The sequence below is a fragment of the Mirounga angustirostris genome, unplaced genomic scaffold (genome assembly GCF_029215605.1).
Source record: "Mirounga angustirostris isolate CCGP_5_RB_7025 unplaced genomic scaffold, mMirAng1.0.hap1 SCAF_16, whole genome shotgun sequence".
Lineage (NCBI taxonomy): Eukaryota > Metazoa > Chordata > Mammalia > Carnivora > Phocidae > Mirounga > Mirounga angustirostris.
This window is the reverse complement of record NW_026991724.1, coordinates 59,107,662-59,131,550: the sequence shown is the minus strand read 5'-3', so window position 1 is coordinate 59,131,550 and position 23,889 is coordinate 59,107,662. Positions and strand designations below refer to the sequence as shown.

The 23,889-nt window shown below is 41.8% G+C and overlaps 2 protein-coding genes across 2 annotated transcripts in view; one reads left to right on the top strand and one right to left on the bottom strand.

The window, feature by feature from the left end:
- Positions 1-14,923: 14,923 nt before the first annotated feature.
- Positions 14,924-17,079, top strand: LOC123855132 (zinc finger and SCAN domain-containing protein 4). Its single transcript, XM_064580623.1, has 3 exons — positions 14,924-15,319; positions 16,075-16,240; positions 16,331-17,079. Exons 1-3 carry the CDS (start codon positions 14,924-14,926, stop codon positions 17,077-17,079), a joined length of 1,311 nt encoding a protein of 436 aa, XP_064436693.1.
- Positions 15,761-23,889, bottom strand: part of LOC123856197 (zinc finger protein 211-like) — a 37,994-nt gene continuing 29,865 nt past the window's right edge. Inside the window, exon 5 of the transcript XR_006793640.3 lies at positions 15,761-19,239. The gene's annotated coding sequence lies outside the window, so the exon portion shown is untranslated. The remainder of the gene's footprint in view (positions 19,240-23,889) is intronic.

Sequence of the window (23,889 nt, the reverse complement as noted above, 5' to 3'; positions counted from 1 at the left end):
TCCAAGGTCCTGTTGGAATGGAGTAGGGATAAGGCCGATTCTGTGGGATTCGCTTCCTCTTTGACATAATGTAATCATATTTTTGCGCAGTGCTCTCTGCAGCTGATCACCCAAGTGTTTGGAGAAATTTCAGACCCAGCGAAGCTCAGCATACTCCCGGAGGCTAAGAATATTGTTTGGATGCTCCCAAAGGCTACAAACCAAATAAGCACATCATTCCATAGAGTCTTTCAGACACTGATGTGTGCACGCCTAGTGGAAGCTAATAATTAGTGTCAGTGTCTCATCTTGGTCCCATTGATGACTGTGTCACCCCTGAACAACAGGCAGGTGGGCAGACAGAGGGCACCTAAGCTCTGGACCTCCCATGCATGGCCACAACACCCCCTCTTTCCAGGCGATGCTTCTAGGGTTCCCCAGATCGCCTTTCCCAGACACCACCGTCCATGGGCTGGCTATGAGGGCCCAGGGTCATAAGTTCATACTCCCTCTCCACGTGCACATCACTCTTTCTGCCACACCTCTCACAACTGCACTCCCACAGCCACAGCCCCTTCCTGTCCTACATCATAGTCATCTCCTCGGCTTCTCTGTTACTCAGCATACGTTGCCCTGAAAATGCTTGCCACATTCAAACAGGATCAAGTAGTATCCTAGACTCTGATTGCCCCACTGACGGAGGCAGCCTTGAGTCCTACGATTAAGTCCTCCCTCCCTGTTCCTGCTTCAACATCATTACCAAGCATTAAATCAGATTTCAGATACCAATGGCTCTGCTGCGGTTGTACTGGCACTTGTTACCTCACCAGCCTTCAGAGTCCGTGGATGGAGCAGGGTGGGAGAGGAGGGGGCACCTGGGCCTGGCGTTCCCTGTCCTGGCCTGGAGTCAATCACCTCGATCCTTACCCAGCGTTTCGGAGCCTCTGATCCCATGGAGAAGACCTGGAGGAGAATGGGAGAAGTCCTGCGCTAACATCATTCCCAGGCACGGAAATGCCCCTCTCCCGGGCTTTCATTGGAGCAACTCAGCGGTCCTCGGAGCAGCGTTTTCTGGGTAATTACTGCAGGGGCCTGCTGCAAGGGATGTCCTTAGTGTCACGTGGGGGAGAAGAGGTCTTGGGCACCATGAGGGGTGCTGGAAATTGTAGAGATTTCGAGGCGGAGGGCTGGGGACTTTGTGCCTTCTTAGAAGGGCCACAGGCATACTGCAGGGAAATCATGTCCACACCTCATCACTTTTGTGTGTAGACATATAAGGGAGGAAAATGTTTTCCGCTACACATCCTAAGTTCTCTCCTCAGGCTTTTATAACAAAAGACGTTAACAAGAGAAGAACATAGGTACATAGAGCCCCTTTGCACCTGGCAAGACTCAGATCCTCCTGAGTGCAAATGCACTCAATATCAATTGGAGTGTGAACTTTCACGTTGCAATAAAGCTTTTCAGTTATATTTTACCCTGACTCATTCTTGAATTCTTTCTAGTGAGAAAATCAAGAACCTGGCACCAGCTGGTGGTTGAGGTCTCAGGGCCCGAGAACTCCCCTAGTTTCCAGTATGACACCCAGCGAGGGAGATTGTTAATATTCCCATTCTATACTTAAGAAAATAGACAGCAAGGGCAGTAAGGAGACTTGCTTCAGGTCACAGCCCTGGAGAAGGGCCCAGGTGGAACGCACATTGAGGTCTCTGGTATCTGCAGCTCTGCTTTTCTCTGCGGTTCCCTCCATGCAGATGACACAGGGTTAGTGGGATTCTGAGAAGCTACACTTCATACTTCCACACTGCATCCCATTGGATTCCTGAAGTGGGAACCTCCCCATATAATCTCTGGCCTGGATCCAGTACTTTAGGTTGGGAGTGACCGTCCAAGGTCCCCAGACTCAACATCAGGGAGGGAAAAAGATGAAGTGTCTGGGAAAAACCCTTCTCTATACTGAAGCACTAAATACATGGGGGTGGGAGTGGAGGTCTAGTTGAAGAGGGCCTGGGAAACCCTCCACTCATCTGTGCTTATCTGTCGGTGCCACTGTTGCCACGGGAGCTTGTGGTCAGAGAGGGTCATGAGAGGTGGCAATGCCTCAGCAGAATCCAACCCAGGTCCTACAAAAGGATAGAGATTCTATCTGCCCAGTTCCAGATTTCTCCTTACTCCCCTTCCCTGCTTACTCTCAAAGAGCAGCCTCTTTGGGTCACAATACAAAAGGAGATGGGATGACTCAAAAATTTTGTCCCAGGGGCGCCTGGGTGGCTCAGTCATTAAGCATCTGCCTTTGGCTCAGGTCATGATCCCAGGGTCCTGGGATCGAGTCCCGCATCGGGCTCCCTGCTCCACGGAAGCCTGCTTCTCCCTCTCCCACTCCCCCTGCTTGTGTTCCCTCTCTCGCTGTCTCTCTCTGTCAAATAAATAAATAAAATCTTTTTTTTTAAGATTTTATTTATTTATTTGAGAGAGAGAGAATGAGAGACAGAGAGCATGAGGAGGAAGGTCAGAGGGAGAAGCAGACTCCCTGCTGAGCAGGGAGCCCGATGCGGGACTCGATCCCGGGACTCCAGGATCATGACCTGAGCCGAAGGTAGTCGCTTAACCAACTGAGCCACCCAGGTGCCCAATAAATAAAATCTTTTAAAAAAAAATTTGTGCCAAACAGCCAGAAGGATGGATTTTTCTATGGGCTATTTTAAGACTGTGTGTAGAGGAGATTTGGAGGAATTATCAGGACTTAAAAATATATATATTTCATTTAAGATATCTATTAGATCATGAGGTAGAATTTCAATACAACTAAGAAATAGGGAGAAGATATGGAAACAAATTTTAAAACTCTCTTTAGATTAGATAAGTTTTATTTTTTCTCCTTTTTTCTTTTGTCTTTTAATTTTTTTTCTTTTTTTTCTTCCCCATCCCTTTTCCTTCTTTTCACCCTTTTCCCCAAAAGTTTACAGTACTCAGTATTACCAGGTGGTTTCCCATTCAAGTCCTACCAGGATGGTCCTAAAACAGGATGGGCCCTGCTTAGCTTCCAAGATCGGATGAAATGGGGCAAATTCAGGGCAATATGACCTTAGATTAGGTCTATTTTCTTTTCTTCTTTCTTTCTTTTTTTTTTTTTTTTTAGATTTTATTTATTTGATAGAGACAGCGAGAGAGGGAACACAAGCAGGAGGAGTGGGAGAAGGAGAAGCAGGCTTCCCGCGGAGCAGGGAGCCGGATGCGGGGCTCGATCCCAAGACTCTGGGATCATGACCCGAGCGGAAGGCAGACGCCTAACGACTGAGCCACCCAGGCGCCCAGGTCTATTTTCAATAATAGCAGAAACAAACTGCAGTCTTTCATGGTAAGTGATGTGATTTGAAAATATAAGCATTATATTTAATGACATTCTAATAAAAATGTTAAAATTTCTAAAGGTCATCTGCTAATTGCAGAAATACAAAAATTTCAGAAAATAAAACTAAGTGCAATGAAGAAAACTTGCCCCCTGATTGTACACTCTATTAACCACAGGTTATTAGGGAGCCCAAGAACAAGCCATGTTTAGGAGTAGATGTCAGATAATTTCTAGGAATCGATATATGATAAAAGTTGTTAATTAGTTGGGAAATGATTTTTTTAAATGAGGGTATTAAAATATTTGGAGATTTCACTGAAAACATAAAGGGGAAATTTCAGCTCCCACTTAGAACTTAATATAAAGTAAAAAACATTTTTAGGGGCACTGAATGGCACAGTTGGTAAAGTTTCTGACTCTTGGTTTTGGCTCAAGGTGGTGAGATCGAGCCCCTTGTCAGGCTCTATACTCAGTGCAGAGTCTGCTTGAGATTCTCTCTCCCTCTCTCCCTGCCCCTCCCATTCACGCTCTCTCTCTCTCAAATAAATAAATCTTTTTTTTAAGATTTTATTTATTTATTTGACAGAGAGAGACACAGTGAGAGTGGGAACACAAGCAGGGGGACGTGGGAGAGGGAGAAGCAGGCTGGGATCATGACCAGAGCCGAAGGCAGACACTTAATAACTGAGCCACCTAGGCGCCCCTCAAATAAATAAATCTTTAAAAAACATTTTTAGCTCTCATCTTAGAGGTAGTAAATAAGAGTTCAAACATGAAGAAAGGCAAGTCTCTAATATAAATATAGTAGAGTAGATTTTTACAATCTTGGACTGGATAATTCATCATTAAGTGTGACTAGGAAGGCTTAAATTTTACTTGGCATACTCAAATCCATAAAAGTAAAAATTTACTTAAAGGTAGAATATAACACAATATAATAAAAAATTGAAAATAAAAATGTAAAAAAATTTATGTGTGGGTATGAAATGGACTGTGCCAATCTCAATGCTGTCACTAATCACATTGGTTAAAGAACAAGTAAGACAGGCAATGTATGTGAATGGTAATTATTAGAGGAAAAATAATGATGAACACATGTAAAATTTCTCAGAAATGATCAAAACACTAATTAGATTTACAATAACATTGTATGTTTCAAATACAACATATAGTCATTTACTGAAATTCATTTTTGGGGGCGTGGGGGAGCAAAGCAAAGTTTACTGAGTAACAGTACAAAGCTCCCAAAGAGGGAGGGGACCTAAGAGGATTGCCCTACTGAAATTTCATTAAGGGTTAATTTCCTCTGAAAGAAATTGTGCATAAACATTCTCGTCTAAAAAAAGAAACAATAATTCACCATTTATAACCTACAATTTGCAGTACTAAAAATGGCCAGAAATTTTAAAGATGTTTGAAAACATTCAGAGAACAGAATACATAAATATGCATATGCTACAATTACATAATCTTGTGTTATTGTCCTTTTAAAACTCAGTAACATTTTAAGGAACTGTTTTTACAGGATATTAAATTTAGAAATATTTAAAACAAAGCACTAGGGGTTTCTTGCTCTTATATTTCAGTTATTTTCAGTATATTATACATAATAAATAACCAGAATAAAGAAAGAGACTCTCTCGGGCGCCTGGGTGGCTCAGTTGGTTGAGCGACTGCCTTCGGCTCAGGTCATGATCCTGGAGTCCCGGGATCGAGTCCCACATCAGGCTCCCTGCTCGGCGGGGGGTCTGCTTCTCCTTCTGACCCTCTTCCCTCTTGTGCTCTCTGTCTCTCATTCTCTCTCTCTCAAAAAATAAATAAAATCTTTTTTAAAAAATTAAATAAATAAAAAAGAAAGAAAGAAAGAGACTCTCTCTTTTGATAAATAACCATAGGAACAGAATTGCAAATATGGCAGAACATATCCCACATATCCTTCTACATACCATGCATATTGACTAGTAAGTTTTTTTAAAACAAATGGAGCCAATGAATTAATTCAACAAACAGGTTAGGTAAAGGCGAGTCAATGGATATTTTACTGAATGTTTGTAACTAAGGGGGAAATGTGTCCGGTGGATCTTCACTAATTTAGAAGTGTTCATTCTCTTGGGTTGGGAGGTTGGAGGGAGAAGTGGGTAAGTGTGTCAGAGGGAACTGTTAAAAAAAGAAACAAGAGGGCATTCCCTTGATCCCTAAACCAGACAAAGACTCCACCAAAAAGGAGAATTACAGATCAATATCCCTGATGAACATGGATGCAAAAATTCTCACCAAAATACTAGCCAATAGGATTCAACAGTACATTAAAAGGGTTATTCACCACGACCAAGTGGGATTTATTCCTGGGCTGCAAGGGTGGTTCGACATCTGCAAATCAATCAATGTGATACACTACATTAATAAAAGAAAGGACGAGAACCATATGGTCCTCTCAATAGATGCAGAAAAAGCATTTGACAAAGTACAGCAAGCACCCTTTCTTGATTAAAACTCTTCGCAGTGTAGGGATAGAGGGAACATACCTCAATATCATAAAAGCCATATACAAAAAGCCCACAGTGAACATCATTCTCAATGGGGAAAAGCTCTCGGTTTTTCCTGAGGTTCCTAAGGTCAGGAACACGGCAGGGATATCCACTCTCACCACTGATGTTCAACATAGTACTAGAAGTCCTAGCCTCAGCAATCAGACAACAAAAAGAAATAAAAGGCATCCAAATAGGCAAAGAAGAAGTCAAACTCTCACTCTTTGCAGATGACATGATACTCTATGTGGAAAACCCAAAAGACTCCAGCCCCAAATTTGCTAGAACTCATACAGGAATCCAGCAAAGTGGCAGGCTATAAAATCAATGCACAGAAATCAGTTGCATTTCCATACACTAACAATGAGACAGAAGAAAGAGAAATTAAGGAGTTGATCCCATTTACAATTGCACCCCAAACCGTAAGATACCTAGGAATGAATCTAACCAAAGCAGCAAAGGATCTGTACTCAGAAAACTATAGAACACTCATGAAGGAAACTGAGGAAGACACAAAGAAATGGAAAAACGTTCCATGCTCATGGATTGGAAGAACAAATATTGCTAAAATGTCTATGCTACCTAGAGCAATCTATACATTCAGTGCAATCCTATCAAAACACCATCAGCTTTTTCCACAGAGATGGAACAAATCATCCTAAAATTCGTATGGAACCAGAAAAGATCACAGATAGCCAAAGGAATGTTGAAAAAGAAAACCAAAGTGGGTGGCATCACAATTCTGGACTTCAAGCTCTATTACAAAGCTGTCATCATTAAGACAGTATGGTACTGGCACAAAAACAGACAGACAGATCAATGGAACAGAACAGAGAACCCAGAAATGGACCCTCAACTCTAGGGTCAACTAATCTTCGACAAAGCAGGAAAGAACATCCAATGGAAAAAAGACAGTCTCTTCGGGGTGCCTGGGTGGCTCAGATGGTTAAGCGTCTGCCTTCGGCTCAGGTCCTGATCCCAGGGTCCTGGGATCGAGCCCCATATCGGGCTCCTGGCTCAGTGAGGAGCCTGCTTCTGCCTCTCTCTCTGCTCATGCTTTCTCTCTCTCTCTCTCTGTATCTCTGTGTCTCAAATGAATAAATAAAATCTTAAAAAAAAAAAAAAAGACAGTCTCTTCAACAAATGGTGTTGGGAAAATTGGACAGCCACATGCAGAAGAATGAAACTGGACCATTTCCTCACACCATACCCCAAAAATAGACTAAAAATGGATGAAACACCTAAATGTGAGACAGGAATCCATCAAAATCCTAGAGGATTTGCCTAGAGGCACCTCTGTGACCTCGGCCGCAGCAACTTCTTGCTAGACACATCTTCAAAGGCAAGGGAACCAAAGGCAAAAATGAACTATTGGGACTTGGTCAAGATAAAAAGCTTTTGCACGGCAAAGGAAATAGTTGACAAAACCAAAAGATAACCGACAGAATGGGAGAAGATATTTGCAAATATCTTATCAGATGAAGGGCTAGTATCCAAAATCTATAAAGAACTTATCAGACTCAACACCCCAAAAACAAAAAATCAGTCAAGAAATGGGCAGAAGACATGAACAGACATTTCTACAAAGAAGACATACAAATGGTGAACGGACATATGAAAAAATGCTCAATGTTACTCGGCATCAGGGAAATACAAATCAAAACCTCGATGAGATACCACCTCACACCGATCAGAATGGCTAAAATTAACGAGTCAGGAAATGACAGATGTTGGTGAGGATGCAGAGAAAGGGGAACCCTCTTACACTGTTGGTGGGAATGCAAGCTGGTGCAGCCACTCTGGAAAACAATATGGAGGTTCCTCAGAAAATTGAAACTAGAGCTACCCCACGACCCAGCAATTGCACTACTAGGGATTTACCCCAGAGATACAAATGTAGTGATCTGAAGGAACACCTGCTCCCCAGTGTTTTTAAGCAGCAATGTCCACAATAGCCAAACTATGGAAAGAGCCCAGATGTCCACCAACAGATGAACGGATAAAGAAGATGTGTACACACACACACACACACGCACACAATGGAATACTACTCAGCCACCAACAAAATCTTGCCATTTGCAATGACATGGATGGAACTAGAGGGTATTATGCTAAGCAACATAAGTCAATCAGAGAAAGACAATTATCATATGATCTCACTCATATGTGGAATTTAAGAAACAAAACAGAGGATCATAGGGGAAGGGAGGAAAAAATAAAACAAGACAAAATCAGAGAGGGAGACAAACAAAAGACTTTTTTTTTTTTTAAAGATTTTATTTATATGAGAGAGAGAACACAAGCAGGGGGGAATGGGAGAAGGAGAAGGTTCCCTGCTGACCAGGGAGCCCAATGCAGGGCTCGATCCAGGACCCTGAGATCATGACCTGAGCCAAAGGCAGACACTTAACCGACTGAGCCACCCAGTCGACCCCGTAGGAGACTCTTAATCATAGGAAACAACCTGAGGTTGCTGGAGAGGCTGAGGGTGGGAGAAGGGTAAATTAGGTGATGGACATTAAGGAGGGCACATGATGTATGGAGCACTGGGTATTATATAAGACTGATGAATCACTGACCTCTACCTCTGAAACTAATAGTACATTATATGTTAATTAATTGAATTTAAATTAAAAATTAAAAAAAAGAAAGTGTGTTTGATTGTGGTCAATTGCCCCGGCCCCAGGGATGTTTTGGGGGTTTTAAAGATTATTTATTTATTTATTTGAGAGAGAAAGCAGGAGCTGGGGGAGCAGCAGAGGGACAAGCAGACTGCCGACTGAGCATGTGAGTCTGAGCTTGGGCCAGGGGCGAGGCACAGGCCAGAGGCAGGCAGGGGCTCCATCGCAGGACCCTGAGATCATGACCTGAGCCGAGGTCAGACACTTAACCAACTGAGCTACCCAGGTGCCCCTCCAGGTTGTTATGTAATAACTATTGGAGAGGTGGAGCTGGAGCCAGATGAAGATTCCATCAAGGATTTCATCAGTGAGCCTTTTTATCCAATCACATCTGTAAATGCATCATTGACCCCACCCTAAAAAAGGGAGGAGTCTTAGGAAGGCCCATCAGATGAATCCAGAGTGCAAAGTGAGTCACATAGCAGCTCAACTTTCAGCCCAGAATTGCCCAGTTTGAAGTTCAGTTTTCCTGAGGTGAGTTTCCAGGATGAAAGGAAAATGTCTGATTTTGTGTGTGTGAGTGTGCATGCATGTGTATGTAGGCATAGCTCTGGGGAGGAAATTCCTAGGTGCAAACTTATGATGGTGTGGGGGATGATCTATTGTGTCAACTTCTCTGTAAAACCTCGCCTGATTGTAGGAGACTTCTTCTTGTGAAAGTCTTTTTTTTTTTTTTTTAAAGATTTTATTTAGTTGACAGAGAGAGAGATAGCGAGAGCAGGAACACAAGCAGGGGGAGTGGGAGAGGGAGAAGCAGGCTTCCCGCCGAGCAGGGAGCCCGATGTGGGACTCGATCCCAGGACCCCGGGATCATGACCTGAGCCGAAGGCAGACGCTTAACGACTGAGCCACCCAGGCGCCCTGTGAAAGTTTTTTTATATGGCTCTGTTATCTCATGAATTTTATGTTTCTAGTAATTCACTTTTATTACATCTTGTGAACATGTTGGCCCACAGTAGATTGGAATGAGTGGGTAGGAGCTAAAATTTAAAAGTGAGGTATCAGGTATTTAGCAGATTTTACTGAGTGTTTATCATGCACCAGCAAATGCTCCAATAGGCTTCATATGTATTAACTCCTTTAGCTCCCATCAAAACTCTGGGTGCTAGGTGTCATCAGAGATCAGACCCCCCATGACATAGACAAGGACCTGATGGGTAATGTGTCTGCGGTCACACAGCTCGCAAATGCCAGACTCCAGATTAAGAACCCTGGCATCCTGGGCTTTGTTTTGAGATATAATTGATGTATAACATTATGTTAGAGGTGTACAACATATGATTCCATATTTGTATATATTGCAAAATGATCGACACAGTAAGTCTGGTTAACATCTGTCACCTTACATAGTTTCAATTTTTTTTTCTTGTGATGAGAACTTTCTTTTTTAAAGATTTTATTTATTTACTTGAGAGAGAGAGTGCTCAAGAGGGACAGGGAACATGAACAAGGGAAGGGCAGAGAGAGTAGCAGATTCCCTGCTGAGCAGGGAGCCCGACTGGGGCCAATACCAGGACCCCGGGATCATGACCAGAGTCAAAGGCAGACGCTTAACTGACTGAGCCACCCAGGGGTCCCTGGGATGAGAACTTTTTTTTTTTTTTAAGATTTAATTTATCAATTTAACAGAGAGAGAGAGAAAGCACAAGTAGGCAGTGCGGCAGGCAGAAGGAGAGGGAGAAGCAGGCTCCCCGCCAAGCAGGGAGCCTGAGGCAGGGCTCAATCCTAGGACCCTGGGATCATGACCTGAGCCAAAGGCAGCTGCTTAACCAACTGAGCCACCCAGGCGCCCCTGATGAGAACTTTTAACATGACAGTCAGGTTTTTAATTCCAAGATCTTAGCCATAAAAATGCTATGGCTAAGCACAGCATTCTCTGTGTGGGATTGAGTGCATGTCTACAAGTGTGAGCATGTGGCCCCTGTGTACCTGGAGTAATCCAGAAAGAGAACTTGTGGGGAGGCCTAGACGAAGAAGAGGGCATGGATTCTACAGAAGAAAGGAAAGAGAGGGAGGGAGGGAGGCTGATGTACCTGAATATAAAGAACCAGCCACAACACCTAAGATGGGGCTGGAGGGGTGAGATGGCCCTGGGAAGGCCTCCTGAGACAAGGAAGGACTTGGTATTTTTCTTGAGGGCTAAAAGAGGGAGGCATAGAGGGAGTAAAGTGGAATGTGACCTGAGCAGCTGCGGATTTTAGAAAGTTTGACTAGAAGCTTTGTGATAAATGAATTAGGAAAAGGCAAGAATGTGTTCAACTTTCTCCTCTTGAGTTTTTCCAGAATTCGCTGCCTCATTAACTGAGGGGATCAGGGTGGGTAGTCTGATCAGAGCTTGACACAAAGCATGAAATGACATTGACTAACAGCAATTAATTAGGTCTTTGTATGCCCACATATCAATCCTACCACTCATATTTTTCTGATTTTTGTGGCATGAAATTTCCTTTTTTATTTTTTTAAATTTATTTTTTTTAAAGCTTTTATTTATTTATTTGACAGAGAGAGACACAGCGAGAAAGGGAACACAACAAGCAGGGGGAGTGGGAGAGGAAGAAGCAGGCTTCCCACTGAGCAGGGAGCCCGATGCGGGGCTCGATCCCAGGACCCCTGGATCATGACCTGAGCTGAAGGCAGACGCTTAATGACTGAGCCACCCAGGTGCCCGGAAATTTCCTCTTTTAAATAAAGATTTTATTTATTTATTTGCGAGAGAGAGCATGAGTGGCGGGGAGGGGCAGAGGAAGAGGGAGACGCAGACACCCTGGTGGGCTCGGCTCGATCCCAGACTCCGGGATCATGACCTAAGCCAAAGGCAGATGCTTAACCAACTGAGCCACTCAGGCACCCCTGAAATTTGCTTTACAGAAAAAAAAATACAAGTCTTCGAAATGTTAACTATATACAAAATGGGCGAAGGACACTAAAATAGAGCAATAATATAGAAGTAGAATTAAATCTGTTATTCATTTGACATCCCAGTGGTGTGCCTACAGTTGCCCAGGTAACGTGATATGCAGTCAGAAATAAATACTGAGCAATGCAAACTCAATTTCATCTCTACTGGATCCTCCACTTGGGTGGAAGAGAACAGGGATTAGAAATGAATCAACATAAAATTGTAACTTTGATAAAAGCAGTGAAGCAAGAACAAATGTTTTTCACAAGGAAGGGTAATTGTTGATAGGAGAAAAAACAGTGAAGAGAAAGTTTCCTAAGGAATCTATCATTGGACTGACACAGTGGGCATAGTTGGAGGGTGGTGGGTGGGGTGGGTGCATTGTACAAATGCTTGTGTCTGATGTAGGAGGGGTTTCAACACAGGATGAGATCATTTGTATGGATTCCCATCTGTCTCTTCTATTTCATTCACTTGATTCTCAACTTTTTCTGATAGTTTGTTTTCTTACAATAACTGGGGGAACATATTTGTACCAGATCATTGCCTTCATTCGATTACATGTCCAATCACAATTTTAGACTCCACTTGCTATTTAAAATTGAAAATTTTTATTGAAGTGGAATGCACATACAGAAAATGAAAAAGTGATATTAGATAGCTAGGTGGATTTTTATAGAGAAACACTTCTGCATAACCACCTCCAAGATCAAGAGATGGAATATTGCCAGCTGAAACTGGGAGTATGACATCCCAGGAATTCTATTTCATTCTGGGATGGGGTTCTCCTATGGAGCCCTCCATATATGTACCTACCCCAGTATCTACTTTTGTTTCCAAAAGTAACCAACATCCTAAATAATACTGATAATATCTGTATGCCTTTGAAACATAAATGGGAATCAACAAAATGTATTTTTTGGTTTCTGCATTATTTCATTCAACATTATGATTTATGGTTATTCCGTGTTGCAGGAATCAGTTCATTCACTTTCATTACTATCAAATATGACTCAATGAGTTAATGATAATCTCTTCCACTTAATGTTGGACACTTGATTGTTTGCAAAATGAGAATATTATGCATTACGATGTTATAAACACTTATATGTTTCTTTGAGGTACATGAGTACATTTTTCTGTTGAATAAATGCCCTGGAGTAACACTGATGAGTCACCTCCCGAATACATAAATACAGATTCAGTAATTACCAGTCAAAACATTTCCACAGTGAGTACTCACCAGTAGTGACTGAGAGTTCTAGGTGTTCCAATCCATGCTGACAGTCTCTTTGATTTTAGTCATTCTGGCAGGTATTTCATAGCATGTTATGGTAGTTTTATTATATCTGCTTTTGACAAGTACTTTTGATCATTTTTCTAGAAATCAATATTCTGTTTCATTGATTTGAAAGAGTTTTTGCAAACTCATTCTGTGTTTTGGATATGTCTTGAAAATATCTTCTCTACTCTGCTGCATTTTTTAAATCAATAAATGACTTTACTTGATGAGCACTACTTCTCATTTTTATGTAGTTCAGTATGTCAGTCTTTTCCTTGGAAAAGGAAATTCCTGCTTATTTCTTTCTTATTGTATAAGAGATATCTTTTTCTACTACAAGTTCTTAAATATATTCTTCCAGGTGGTCTTCTGGGAGCTTTATTTTACATTTCTGAGATTTTTAAAACCCATCTAGAACTAATTTTTGTAAATGGGGTAGGATGGGGATCAGGATGAATTTTCCCCTTTATGAATATTCAGTTGACCAAGCACCATTTATTGAAAGGAAAAAAATAAGCTTTCCTGTCAGCACATGCACTTCAGTGTCATGTTTTATAGAAAACAAGTGACAATATAGAAAACAATCTATATCAGGATAACATTCTGTTCTGTTGCCTTATTTGTCTATCCTTGTGCCATGATCACAGTCTTAATGAATATAGTTTCATAATCAGTTTTGTTTTGTGGTTATATAAATCCTGAAATATTATTATTCTTCAGAATTTTCTTGGCTATTCTTTTTTTTCTAATTTATTTTTTATTTTTATTTTATTTTATTTATTTTTTATTATGTTCAGTTAGTCTTGGCTATTCTTAGCCTGTTTATATCTGTGTAATTTTAGAATCAGCTGTCAATGTTCACACACACACACACACAAAGCACTTGCTGGATTTCCAATGGCATAGCATTGAGTTTATACAGCAACTTGGGGATAATTGATATTTTCCAATTGGAATTGAGTTTTGCAATCCACAAACATGGCTATCCTTTATACATATAATATTTATAATATTGTGTATTTCTGTAGAGGGCTTGCACATTTTCATTGGATTTTTCTTAGATATTTGATGTTTAACGGCAATATATACAGTTGAGTATTTTTTAAATTTAATTTTCAGCTGCTAGTGTCATAATTCAATCCAATTGATTTTGGATCAGACATCTTGCAAAAATTCACCTTGTCTAATATTTGTAGAATGTTTGATACTTTCTTGGAAACAAAATCAGGACATGTATAAATAATGATATTTGATATATTTTCTTGCCTTTTTTACTGATTAAAGAGTAGTCCAATGTTGCATAGAATTAGCAGTGGCCGTCCATCTCTCAATTTTAAGGAGAAAACATTTAAGGATAAGTTTTGCTGTATTTTGTATACTCTATGACATCAAGGAAGTTCTCATTATCCCTAGTTTACTAAATGTCTTTCGGTAATGAGTACTGACTTTCATTAAACACTTTTAATGTACCCGAGGAGATGATTATATTGTGTTTTTCTAAACTCTATTCATGTGGTAACTGACTTTTAAATTTTAACCTAACTTTTCATTTTGAAAGTAAACCCCAATTGGGGCACCTGGGTGGCTCAGTTGACTAAGCATCTGCCTTCCACTCAGGTCCTGGGATCAAGCCCCTCAGTGGGCTCCCTGCTCAGCGGGGAGCCTGCTTCTCCCTCTCCCTCTGCTGCTCCCCGTGCTTGTGCTCTCTCTCTCTCAAATATATAAATTAAAAAAAAATCTTTTTTAAAGAAGGTAAACCCCACTTGTTTTGTGATTTATTATTCTCTATATACGTCACTGGATTTGATTTGCAAATGTTTTGCTTTCCATTTCTACACCTACCATTTGTGAAAGACCCTGACCTATAGTGTACCTTTCTTTAATGTACTTGTAAACTTTTCTTATCAGGGAGTTGCTGAACTCATTTACTAAAAGGGGAGTGTTCCCACTTTTTACGCTCTGGGAGAGTTTGTGTAAGATTAGCATTCTTTCTTTCTTAAAAGTCTAGTAGAATTAATCCATGAACTTATCTGATACTGAATTTTTAAAAATTATGCCAGTGCTGTAATTAATTATATATCTCTTCTATTTCTAGCTTGCACTCTTTAGGTATCTATGAGCCGGTGAAACAGATCTCCGGAGAAACAAATCAGTAGGAATTGAATATCTAAAGTTGAATCTCTCTGAGAAGTCCTGTTAAGAATGGCTTTAGATCTCAGAATCTCATTTCAGGGAGAACCATCTAGGAATGATCCTGGGTCAGAAAACCTAGAGCATAAACCCAGTCAAGGACCAGCCATTCAGGAGGAAGAGGAGATCTATGAGTTCCCGAACACTCAGCTCAGTTTATTACAAAACAGTAATAACTCATGTGCAAGGCAGGAACTGCAAAATCTCTATAAGTTATTTTACTCATGGCTGCAGCCAGAAAAACACAGCAAGGATGAAATTATTTCTCGTTTGGTCCTGGAACAGTTTATGATCAATGGCCACTGCAGTGACAGGTCCATGTTGAAAGAGAAATGGAATGCAAGTGGCAGAAACCTGGAGAAATTCATGGAAGATCTGACTGACGACGGCATGAAGCCACCTGGATTAGTGAGTAGAGGGTCTTAACTCCTGGGGTGAGGGTCAGAGGTGTGTAAGGATTAATTACAGCCTGTTGGAATTGCCTGGAAGTAGAGAAAGAAGGGTTATTGTAGACCCACTTATTAGTTCTCACCAAAGAGACTCTTTACCATGCTAAGTAAGCAAAATGAAAGCAGATGTTTTATAGGCATCTATTCAGTAGGACATATAAGAGCCAACATATTAAGTGATTTTCACCAGTGAGATGGTAGGAGGGCTCACTAAGAAATTGACAATAGATGGGCGCCTGGGTGGCTCAGTTGGTTAAGCGACTGCCTTCGGCTCAGGTCATGATCCTGGAGTCCCGGGATCGAGTCCCGCATCGGGCTCCCTGCTCGGCAGGGAGCCTGCTTCTCCCTCTGACCCTCCCCCCTCTGATGTGCTCTTTCTCTCTCATTCTCTCTGTCTCAAATAAATAAATAAAATCTTAAAAAAAAAAAAAGAAATTGACAATAGAGCAGAAACCTCAAGAATGGGGAGAAATGACTTCACACAACCTCATTCTTCCCTCAGAACACCCTAGTATTAGTCTTTTCTCATTGAAAATGACACACTAATTAGAAATTACCATGAATTTTTAAGGCCAGCAGGGATAAGGGCAGAATAGTGGGTGTGACAGCATGTAGTAGAGGGATCTTGGGAAAGCCTCATGAAAGCAGGTCTTCCACAAAGGCTTCTGGCACTCAACAGATCCATATACAATAGTGATCAGGCTTTGTTTACAGGTTCACGTCCACATGCAGGGGCAGGAAGCCCTCTTTTCTGAGAATATGCCCTTAAGAGAAGTCATTGTTCACTTCATGAAACAGTTGCCAGCAAGGACCCCAACAGAAGAGAACATGGGGACACCCTCCTGGATTCCCCAAGAAACTTCCCTGGAAACAGGACAAGGTGAGTGGGGTAAGCCAAGGTACTAGAGGGATGTTGTGTGTGGACTCATTCTTGGGTACAACTTCACTGAGTCACTTTATCCCCACACAGGAGATAAAGATAAAAAAAATGGAGACTATATTTATCACATGAATGACAGTATTACTAGTGAAGGCAATGAAATACCTTCCCTGCTCATTATCCAGGAAGAGGACTGTCCTAGGCTTGAAGAGGACAGTGTTTCTTTGAAGAATCTGCTCAGCTCTGGAAGAGCAGGTCTAGGCACATCCAGGTCCAAGGAAGGGTCCCTGAAGGGACCCTTATATCAAGATGTCCTTATAGAGGGGGGACCAGGGTTTCTCTCTCAGTCAATCCAGGTCATCCCTGAGCCTGTTCCTACCCACCAGAGAACTGAGGGGAGCTCCACATGTGGGGGACACCAAGGAAGATGCCATGAAGCCCACAACTCATACAGATGTGAAAAGTGTCCCAAGATCTTTAGGTATTTCTCTCAGCTAAAAGCCCATCAGAGAAGACACGATAACGAGAGGACATTTACTTGTGCTGAGTGTAACAAAGGCTTCTTCCAAGCATCAGACCTACACGTGCATCAGAAGATTCATGCAGAAGAGAAGCCTTTCACGTGCAGCACGTGTGAAAAATCCTTCAGCCACAAAACCAACCTTCTGGCACATGAGAGAATCCACACAGGAGAGAAGCCCTATGAATGTTCCCTCTGCCATAGAAGGTACCGCCAGTCGTCCACCTACCACCGCCACCTGAGAACTCACCAGAAAATTGCCTTCAGAGGTATTCCCTCCACACCAGAAGCTTCCTTGGGTGCAGCCCCAATGGAATGATACATAAATATGTATGCAAATATGTATATTTCTATAGTACTTCCCTATTTAGAACATATACTTTCCTGATTATATTTTCCATCTATTGTCTTCGCTAAAATATAAGTTTAAGGAGAAATTTCTTAGTTTGTTCACTAGAGTATCTCAGGTACTGATATTTGGTTGACAAATTTCAAATAACCAATAAATAATCTGCTCAATAAATGGATGAATGTGTAATGTTGGTGTTTATTCTTTAAAATCCAGGAATGTCCAACTCCAGGACACAAACACCAGCTTCCAGTGGTCAAGTGATGCTTTCCCTCCTGCTCCCCTGTCCTCTGTCCACACAGTTTATCTTTACTGGGCCACATGCACCTAAAAAGGTGGAGAGCAGAGGCAGAAACCCAGAAATAGGCCTTAGCCTATAAAAGGGAACCTTTATATTCAAATGATATATTTCTGTAATTCACTGGAAATATTAATAGCTAAACTGGACCTGATATGATTGGTGACTGAAAGTTTCAGAATGCTATTTTATTGACAAATAAATACCAAAAAAGGGCAAATGCTTTCCATTCATTTCTTCCAGAGATGGCAGGTATTGGGGGATGAGGAGCTTATTTGCAGAACTAGTTTGAAAGGGCAGTTTGGAGGAAATGAAAATATTCTGTGCACAGCAGAGGCAAAAAGCACTTACGCTGGTTACTTGGAATACATTTGTGAGCTAGTTTCCACTAGGAAATTAGGGCTCACTTACACTGAGAAACTAGAAGGTACCATGTGGAAATGGCTTGAATCATGGAAGGGGGTATTCTGTGGGGTAAATTATGACATTTCTCTCACTGCATCCATAATACAGAGGATAATGGGGCTGCAGATAATGCTCCACTGTATGGAGAAGCCCATTTATCTGTCCTCTTTCCTGAGCTGTCTCCAGGTGTTTGCTATTGTGAATATCCTTGCACATACCTCTTGGTACAAAGGAAAGCTTTTGTTTGGAAAGATCTCTGTGAGGTGAGTTGTGAAATAATAGAAAACATATGTTGGTCTCTGTCCCTAGTTCCAGGCACAGAGCTGCTAAAACCCTTGTAATTTCTTAAGTGATGAGAGCACTAGAAACATCTTTTGTTCTAATACTTGGTCTTTGACCCTGGTTCCTGATACAGAACCCCTAAGTCATTTGGAATTTTCTGGGTGATAGGAATGTCTTTCATTTCAGTGAGACAACTCCTGGATAGCTTCAGGATGGGGACTGGTCACCAGAAAGACCAAATCATGAGTAGAACCTTGAAACTTTCAGCCCCATCCTCCACGAGTTGGAGAGGAGATAGAGATCGAGTTAATGATCAGTCATACCACACAGAGTTTAGAGAACTTGGTGAACACCCACATTCCAGGCTGTCCATGGGGACAGAAACTCCTGCGCTGGGGACCCTTCCAGACCTCACCATAGCCTGGCAACACAAATGCACAAATACAGAGACTCATGAGACAGGGATGTCATAGGGACACCCAAACAACACACAGAACTGCACAGTCCCCAAGGACCAAGTGTGATGAGGGGGATGGGTGTTGGGTGCACACCTTGGTACAGCCTGGAGGCTCACACAGGTTTGAAGACTGGCACATGGTGGGGGGAAACCAGCTGGAACCTAGAAGTCTTTACACAGAAATACTTGCCCCTAGGGCCGAGAAGCCTTGGTCTGGTTAGGAGAGGAAGGTGGGAGGTTTATGGGCTTTATAGGAGGGATGGGAAATTTCTAGCAGGTTAGTAGCCATTGTTTGAACAATTTGCAATTTACTAACAATGGTGAGGAAGAGCTGTAAGCACTAAGGTCTCCTGCAAGAGCTGCGGGCAGGGATATGTGAGGGTCTCAGTGGCTACTCTCAGTCTTTCAGGGCCTCACACCATAATAGTGATGGTGATAACTGGGTGACAGCTCAGTATGGGGGCACAGAGTGGAGGGGTCACCCAGAAGCCATATTTAGGCTTCCTCCCTCCTTGGGGAGGAATTGTTGGCAATGGTGGTAAGGGGACAGGATGGTCTATGGTGACACTGATGATGTGGAGAGCCTCACATGGAGATGTCGGGGTGGGGTTACTTGGTCCCAGGCTCCATGGACAGTCTGGCAGGTGAGGTGTCTGGGCGTCCTGGTCCGAGTCCTGGGCAATTCCCGCTGGAGAAGAACAGAAGGGAACAAGGTGAGTAGGTCCAGCACAGTGTAGCCTAACCATTCCCAGCTCAGCTGCATAACAGCTGTGCAGCCTTGTGGAAGTCCCTTGCCCTCTCTGAGAGATAGAACTCTCCTTTGAAAAGTGGAATAACAGTCCCTCCACACAGTATGGTTTTCGGGCTGTTAAATGAGATAATCCTCAAGAGAGCCTATCAGCACTAGGTTCCCCTGAAAATATGAGTGGGGGGCCCTCAGCAAAGTGGAAGGGGGCATGTGACTTCAGAGTGCCCCAGAGGGGCTGATAAGGGCCCATGGCCAGAGGCAATTCCAGCGAGGGGCCTTCTGTGAACCCCAGAAACATGGTGGGGGTTTCCTAAGACCCCGGCCTACTGGGGGTTCTGGAGGCAAGCACCCAGGACACCTCCTGCTGGCTGTTATCATTTTTCTTGCAGAGCAAAGCACCAGCCAAAGAGCAGTCTCAGACCTGTTCAAACTAGTATGAGACGTGATGGATGCCAAATTCGACCTTTCACCAACTTTCCCCCTCCTTACAATGCTAAAAATCACTCCCAGAGGTGGAGACTTAACACGCAAATGAAACAGAATGTATGAAGAAGCATGTTCTGTCAACTGCGCCTGTGCTCCCAAATCCCTGTATTTCCCCACCCCACATGCTTACACATCACTCCTTTCCCACCTCAGGTTCTTTAAAACTTTCACTGGGCTATTGTTCTGGGAGCCAGTCTGACACCTTTTTTGTGGCTGTATCTCCCTTCAGCTGCAGCTGGTGCCCCAATAAAGCCTTGACTGCCTTTAAATTGTGGGTCCAGCCTCATTTCTACTGTCGTTGGGTCCAAGGACCCAAGTCTGGTAACATCATTATGAATGATGATGATGAATGATGAATGAATCAAATAAACTATTTGATGATGAATAATGAATGAATCAAATAAACTATTAATTTCCACACCACATCTACTGATTTCTCTGTCTTTATTTCAATTCATTCTATGTTTCATTTCTAACTTAGTCCTACACTTTCCCTTTCCCCTTTTATTTTGCTTCACTGCTCCAGTCTATTATATATTTCATTCCACTCATGATTTCTTAAATGTCTCATTTCAATCCTAAATGGGTTTATAAAATATTAAACAAAATCATTTGTGTACACATTTAAGGTTTTTGATCTGTTAAATAACAAAATTCAACTGAGTAAGTTTTAAAGATCTTACTGGCTTTATTCAACAATTCATGAATCAGACAGCAGCCGATCAAGTAAATAGAAAGGAGCTCCAAAGAGCTGTACAAAATGGAAAACTTTATAGGCAGAAGGTGTGGGACAAGGAAGTTACTAGCAGATAGATAGATTTTGGATACTAGCTCCTCATCTGATAAGATATTTGCAAATATCTTCTCCCATTCTGTCGGTTATCTTTTGGTTTTGTCAACTATTTCCTTTGCCGTGCAAAAGCTTTTTATCTTGACCAAGTCCCAATAGTTCATTTTTGCCTTTGGTTCCCTTGCCTTTGGAGATGTGTCTAGCAAGAAGTTGCTGCGGCCGAGGTCACAGAGGTGCCTCTAGGCAAATCCTCTAGGATTTTGATGGATTCCTGTCTCACATTTAGGTGTTTCATCCATTTTTAGTCTATTTTTGGGGTATGGTGTGAGGAAATGGTCCAGTTTCATTCTTCTGCATGTGGCTGTCCAATTTTCCCAACACCATTTGTTGAAGAGACTGTCTTTTTTTTTTTTTTTTAAGATTTTATTTATTCATTTGAGACACAGAGATACAGAGAGAGAGAGAGAGAAAGCATGAGCAGAGAGAGAGGCAGAAGCAGTCTCCTCACTGAGCCAGGAGCCCGATATGGGGCTCGATCCCAGGACCCTGGGATCAGGACCTGAGCCGAAGGCAGACGCTTAACCATCTGAGCCACCCAGGCGCCCCGAAGAGACTGTCTTTTTTCCATTGGATGTTCTTTCCTGCTTTGTCGAAGATTAGTTGACCCTAGAGTTGAGGGTCCATTTCTGGGTTCTCTGTTCTGTTCCATTGATCTGTCTGTCTGTTTTTGTGCCAGTACCATACTGTCTTAATGATGACAGCTTTGTAATAGAGCTTGAAGTCCAGAATTGTGATGCCACCCACTTTGGTTTTCTTTTTCAACATTCCTTTGGCTATCTGTGATCTTTTCTGGTTCCATACGAATTTTAGGATGATTTGTTCCATCTCTGTGGAAAAAGCTGATGGTGTTTTGATAGGATTGCACTGAATGTATAGATTGCTCTAGGTAGCATAGACATTTTAGCAATATTTGTTCTTCCAATCCATGAGCATGGAATGTTTTTCCATTTCTTTGTGTCTTCCTCAGTTTCCTTCATGAGTGTTCTATAGTTTTCTGAGTACAGATCCTTTGCTGCTTTGGTTAGATTCATTCCTAGGTATCTTACGGTTTGGGGTGCAATTGTAAATGGGATCGACTCCTTAATTTCTCTTTCTTCTGTCTCATTGTTAGTGTATGGAAATGCAACTGATTTCTGTGCATTGATTTTATAGCCTGCCACTTTGCTGGATTCCTGTATGAGTTCTAGCAAATTTGGGGCTGGAGTCTTTTGGGTTTTTCCACATAGAGTATCATGTCATCTGCAAAGAGTGAGAGTTTGACTTCTTCTTTGCCTATTTGGATGCCTTTTATTTCTTTTTGTTGTCTGATTGCTGAGGCTAGGACTTCTAGTACTATGTTGAACATCAGTGGTGAGAGTGGATATCCCTGCCGTGTTCCTGACCTTAGGAACCTCAGGAAAAACCGAGAGCTTTTCCCCATTGAGAATGATGTTCACTGTGGGCTTTTCGTATATGGCTTTTATGATATTGAGGTATGTTCCCTCTATCCCTACACTGCGAAGAGTTTTAATCAAGAAAGGGTGCTTGCTGTACTTTGTCAAATGCTTTTTCTGCATCTATTGAGAGGACCATATGGTTCTCGTCCTTTCTTTTATTAATGTAGTGTATCACATTGATTGATTTGCAGATGTCGAACCACCCTTGCAGCCCAGGAATAAATCCCACTTGGTCGTGGTGAATAACCCTTTTAATGTACTGTTGAATCCTATTGGCTAGTATTTTGGTGAGAATTTTTGCATCCATGTTCATCAGGGATATTGATCTGTAATTCTCCTTTTTGGTGGAGTCTTTGTCTGGTTTAGGGATCAAGGGAATGCTGGCCTCGTAGAAAGAGTTTGGAAGTTTTCCTTCCATTTCTGTGTTTTTTTTGTTTTGTTTTGTTTGAAGTAGCTTCACAAGAATAGGTATTAATTTTTCTTTAAATGTTTGGTAGAATTCCCTTGGGAAGCCATCCAGCCCTGGACTCTTGTTTGTTGGGAGATTTTTTATTATACTGCTTCAATTTCCTTGCTCGTTATGGGTCTGTTAAGGTTTCTATTTCTTCCAGTTTGAGTCTTGGTAGTTTATACACCTCTAGGAATGCATCATTCCTTCCAGATTGCCTAATTTGTTGGCATACAGTTGCTCATAATATGTTTTTTATAATTGTTTGTATTTCTTTGGTGTTGTTTGTGATCTCTCCTCTTCTTGCTGAGCAGGGAGTCCGATGCGGGACTCGATCCTGGGACTTCAGGATCATGACCTGAGCAGAAGGCAGTCGCTTAACCAACTGAGCCACCCAGGTGCTCCCTTTCTTGTTTCTTGAGAAAGGCTTGTATTGCTACATATTTCTCTCTTAGAACTGCCTTTGCTGCATCCCAAAGGTTTTGAACAGTTGTGCTTTCATTTTCATTTGTTTCCATGAATTTTTTTAATTCTTCTATAATTTCCTGGTTGACCCATTCATTCTTTAGTAGGATGCTCTTCAGCCTCCATGTATTTGAGTTCTTTCCAAATTTCCTCTTCTGGTTGAGTTCAAGTTTCAAAGCATTGTGGTCTGAAACTATGCAGGGAGTGATCCCAATCTTTTGGTACTAGTGGAAACCTGATTTGTGACCCAGTATGTGATCTATTCTGGAGAATGTTCCGTGTGCACTAGAGAAGAATGTGTATTCTGTTGCTTTAGGATAGAATGCTCTGAATATATCTGTGAAGTCCATCTGTCCCAGTGTGTCATTCAAAGACCTTGTTTCTTCATTGATCTTCTTCTTAGATGACCTGTCCATTGCAGTGAGTGGGGTGTTAGAGTCCTCTACTATTACTGTATTATTATCAATGTGTTTCTTTAATTTTGTTATTAATTGGCATATAATTGGCTGCTCCCATGTTAGGGGCATGGGTATTTAAAATTGTTAGATCTTCTTGTTGGATAGACCCTCTAAGTATGATATAGTGTCCTTCTTCATCTCTTATTATAGTCTTTGGTTTAAAATCTAATTTGTCTGATATAAAGATTGCCACCCCAGCTTTCTTTTGATGTCATTAGCATGATAACTGGTTTTCCACCCCCTCACTTTCAATCTGCAGGTGTCTTTGGGTCTAAAATGAGTCTCTTGCAGACAGCAAATTGATTGGTCTATCCAATCTGATACGCTGTGTCTTTTGTTTGGGGCATTTAGCCCATTTACATTCAGACTAACTATTGAAAGATATGAATTTAGTGCCATTGTATTACCTGTAAAGTTACTATTACTGTATATTCTCTCTGTTCCTTT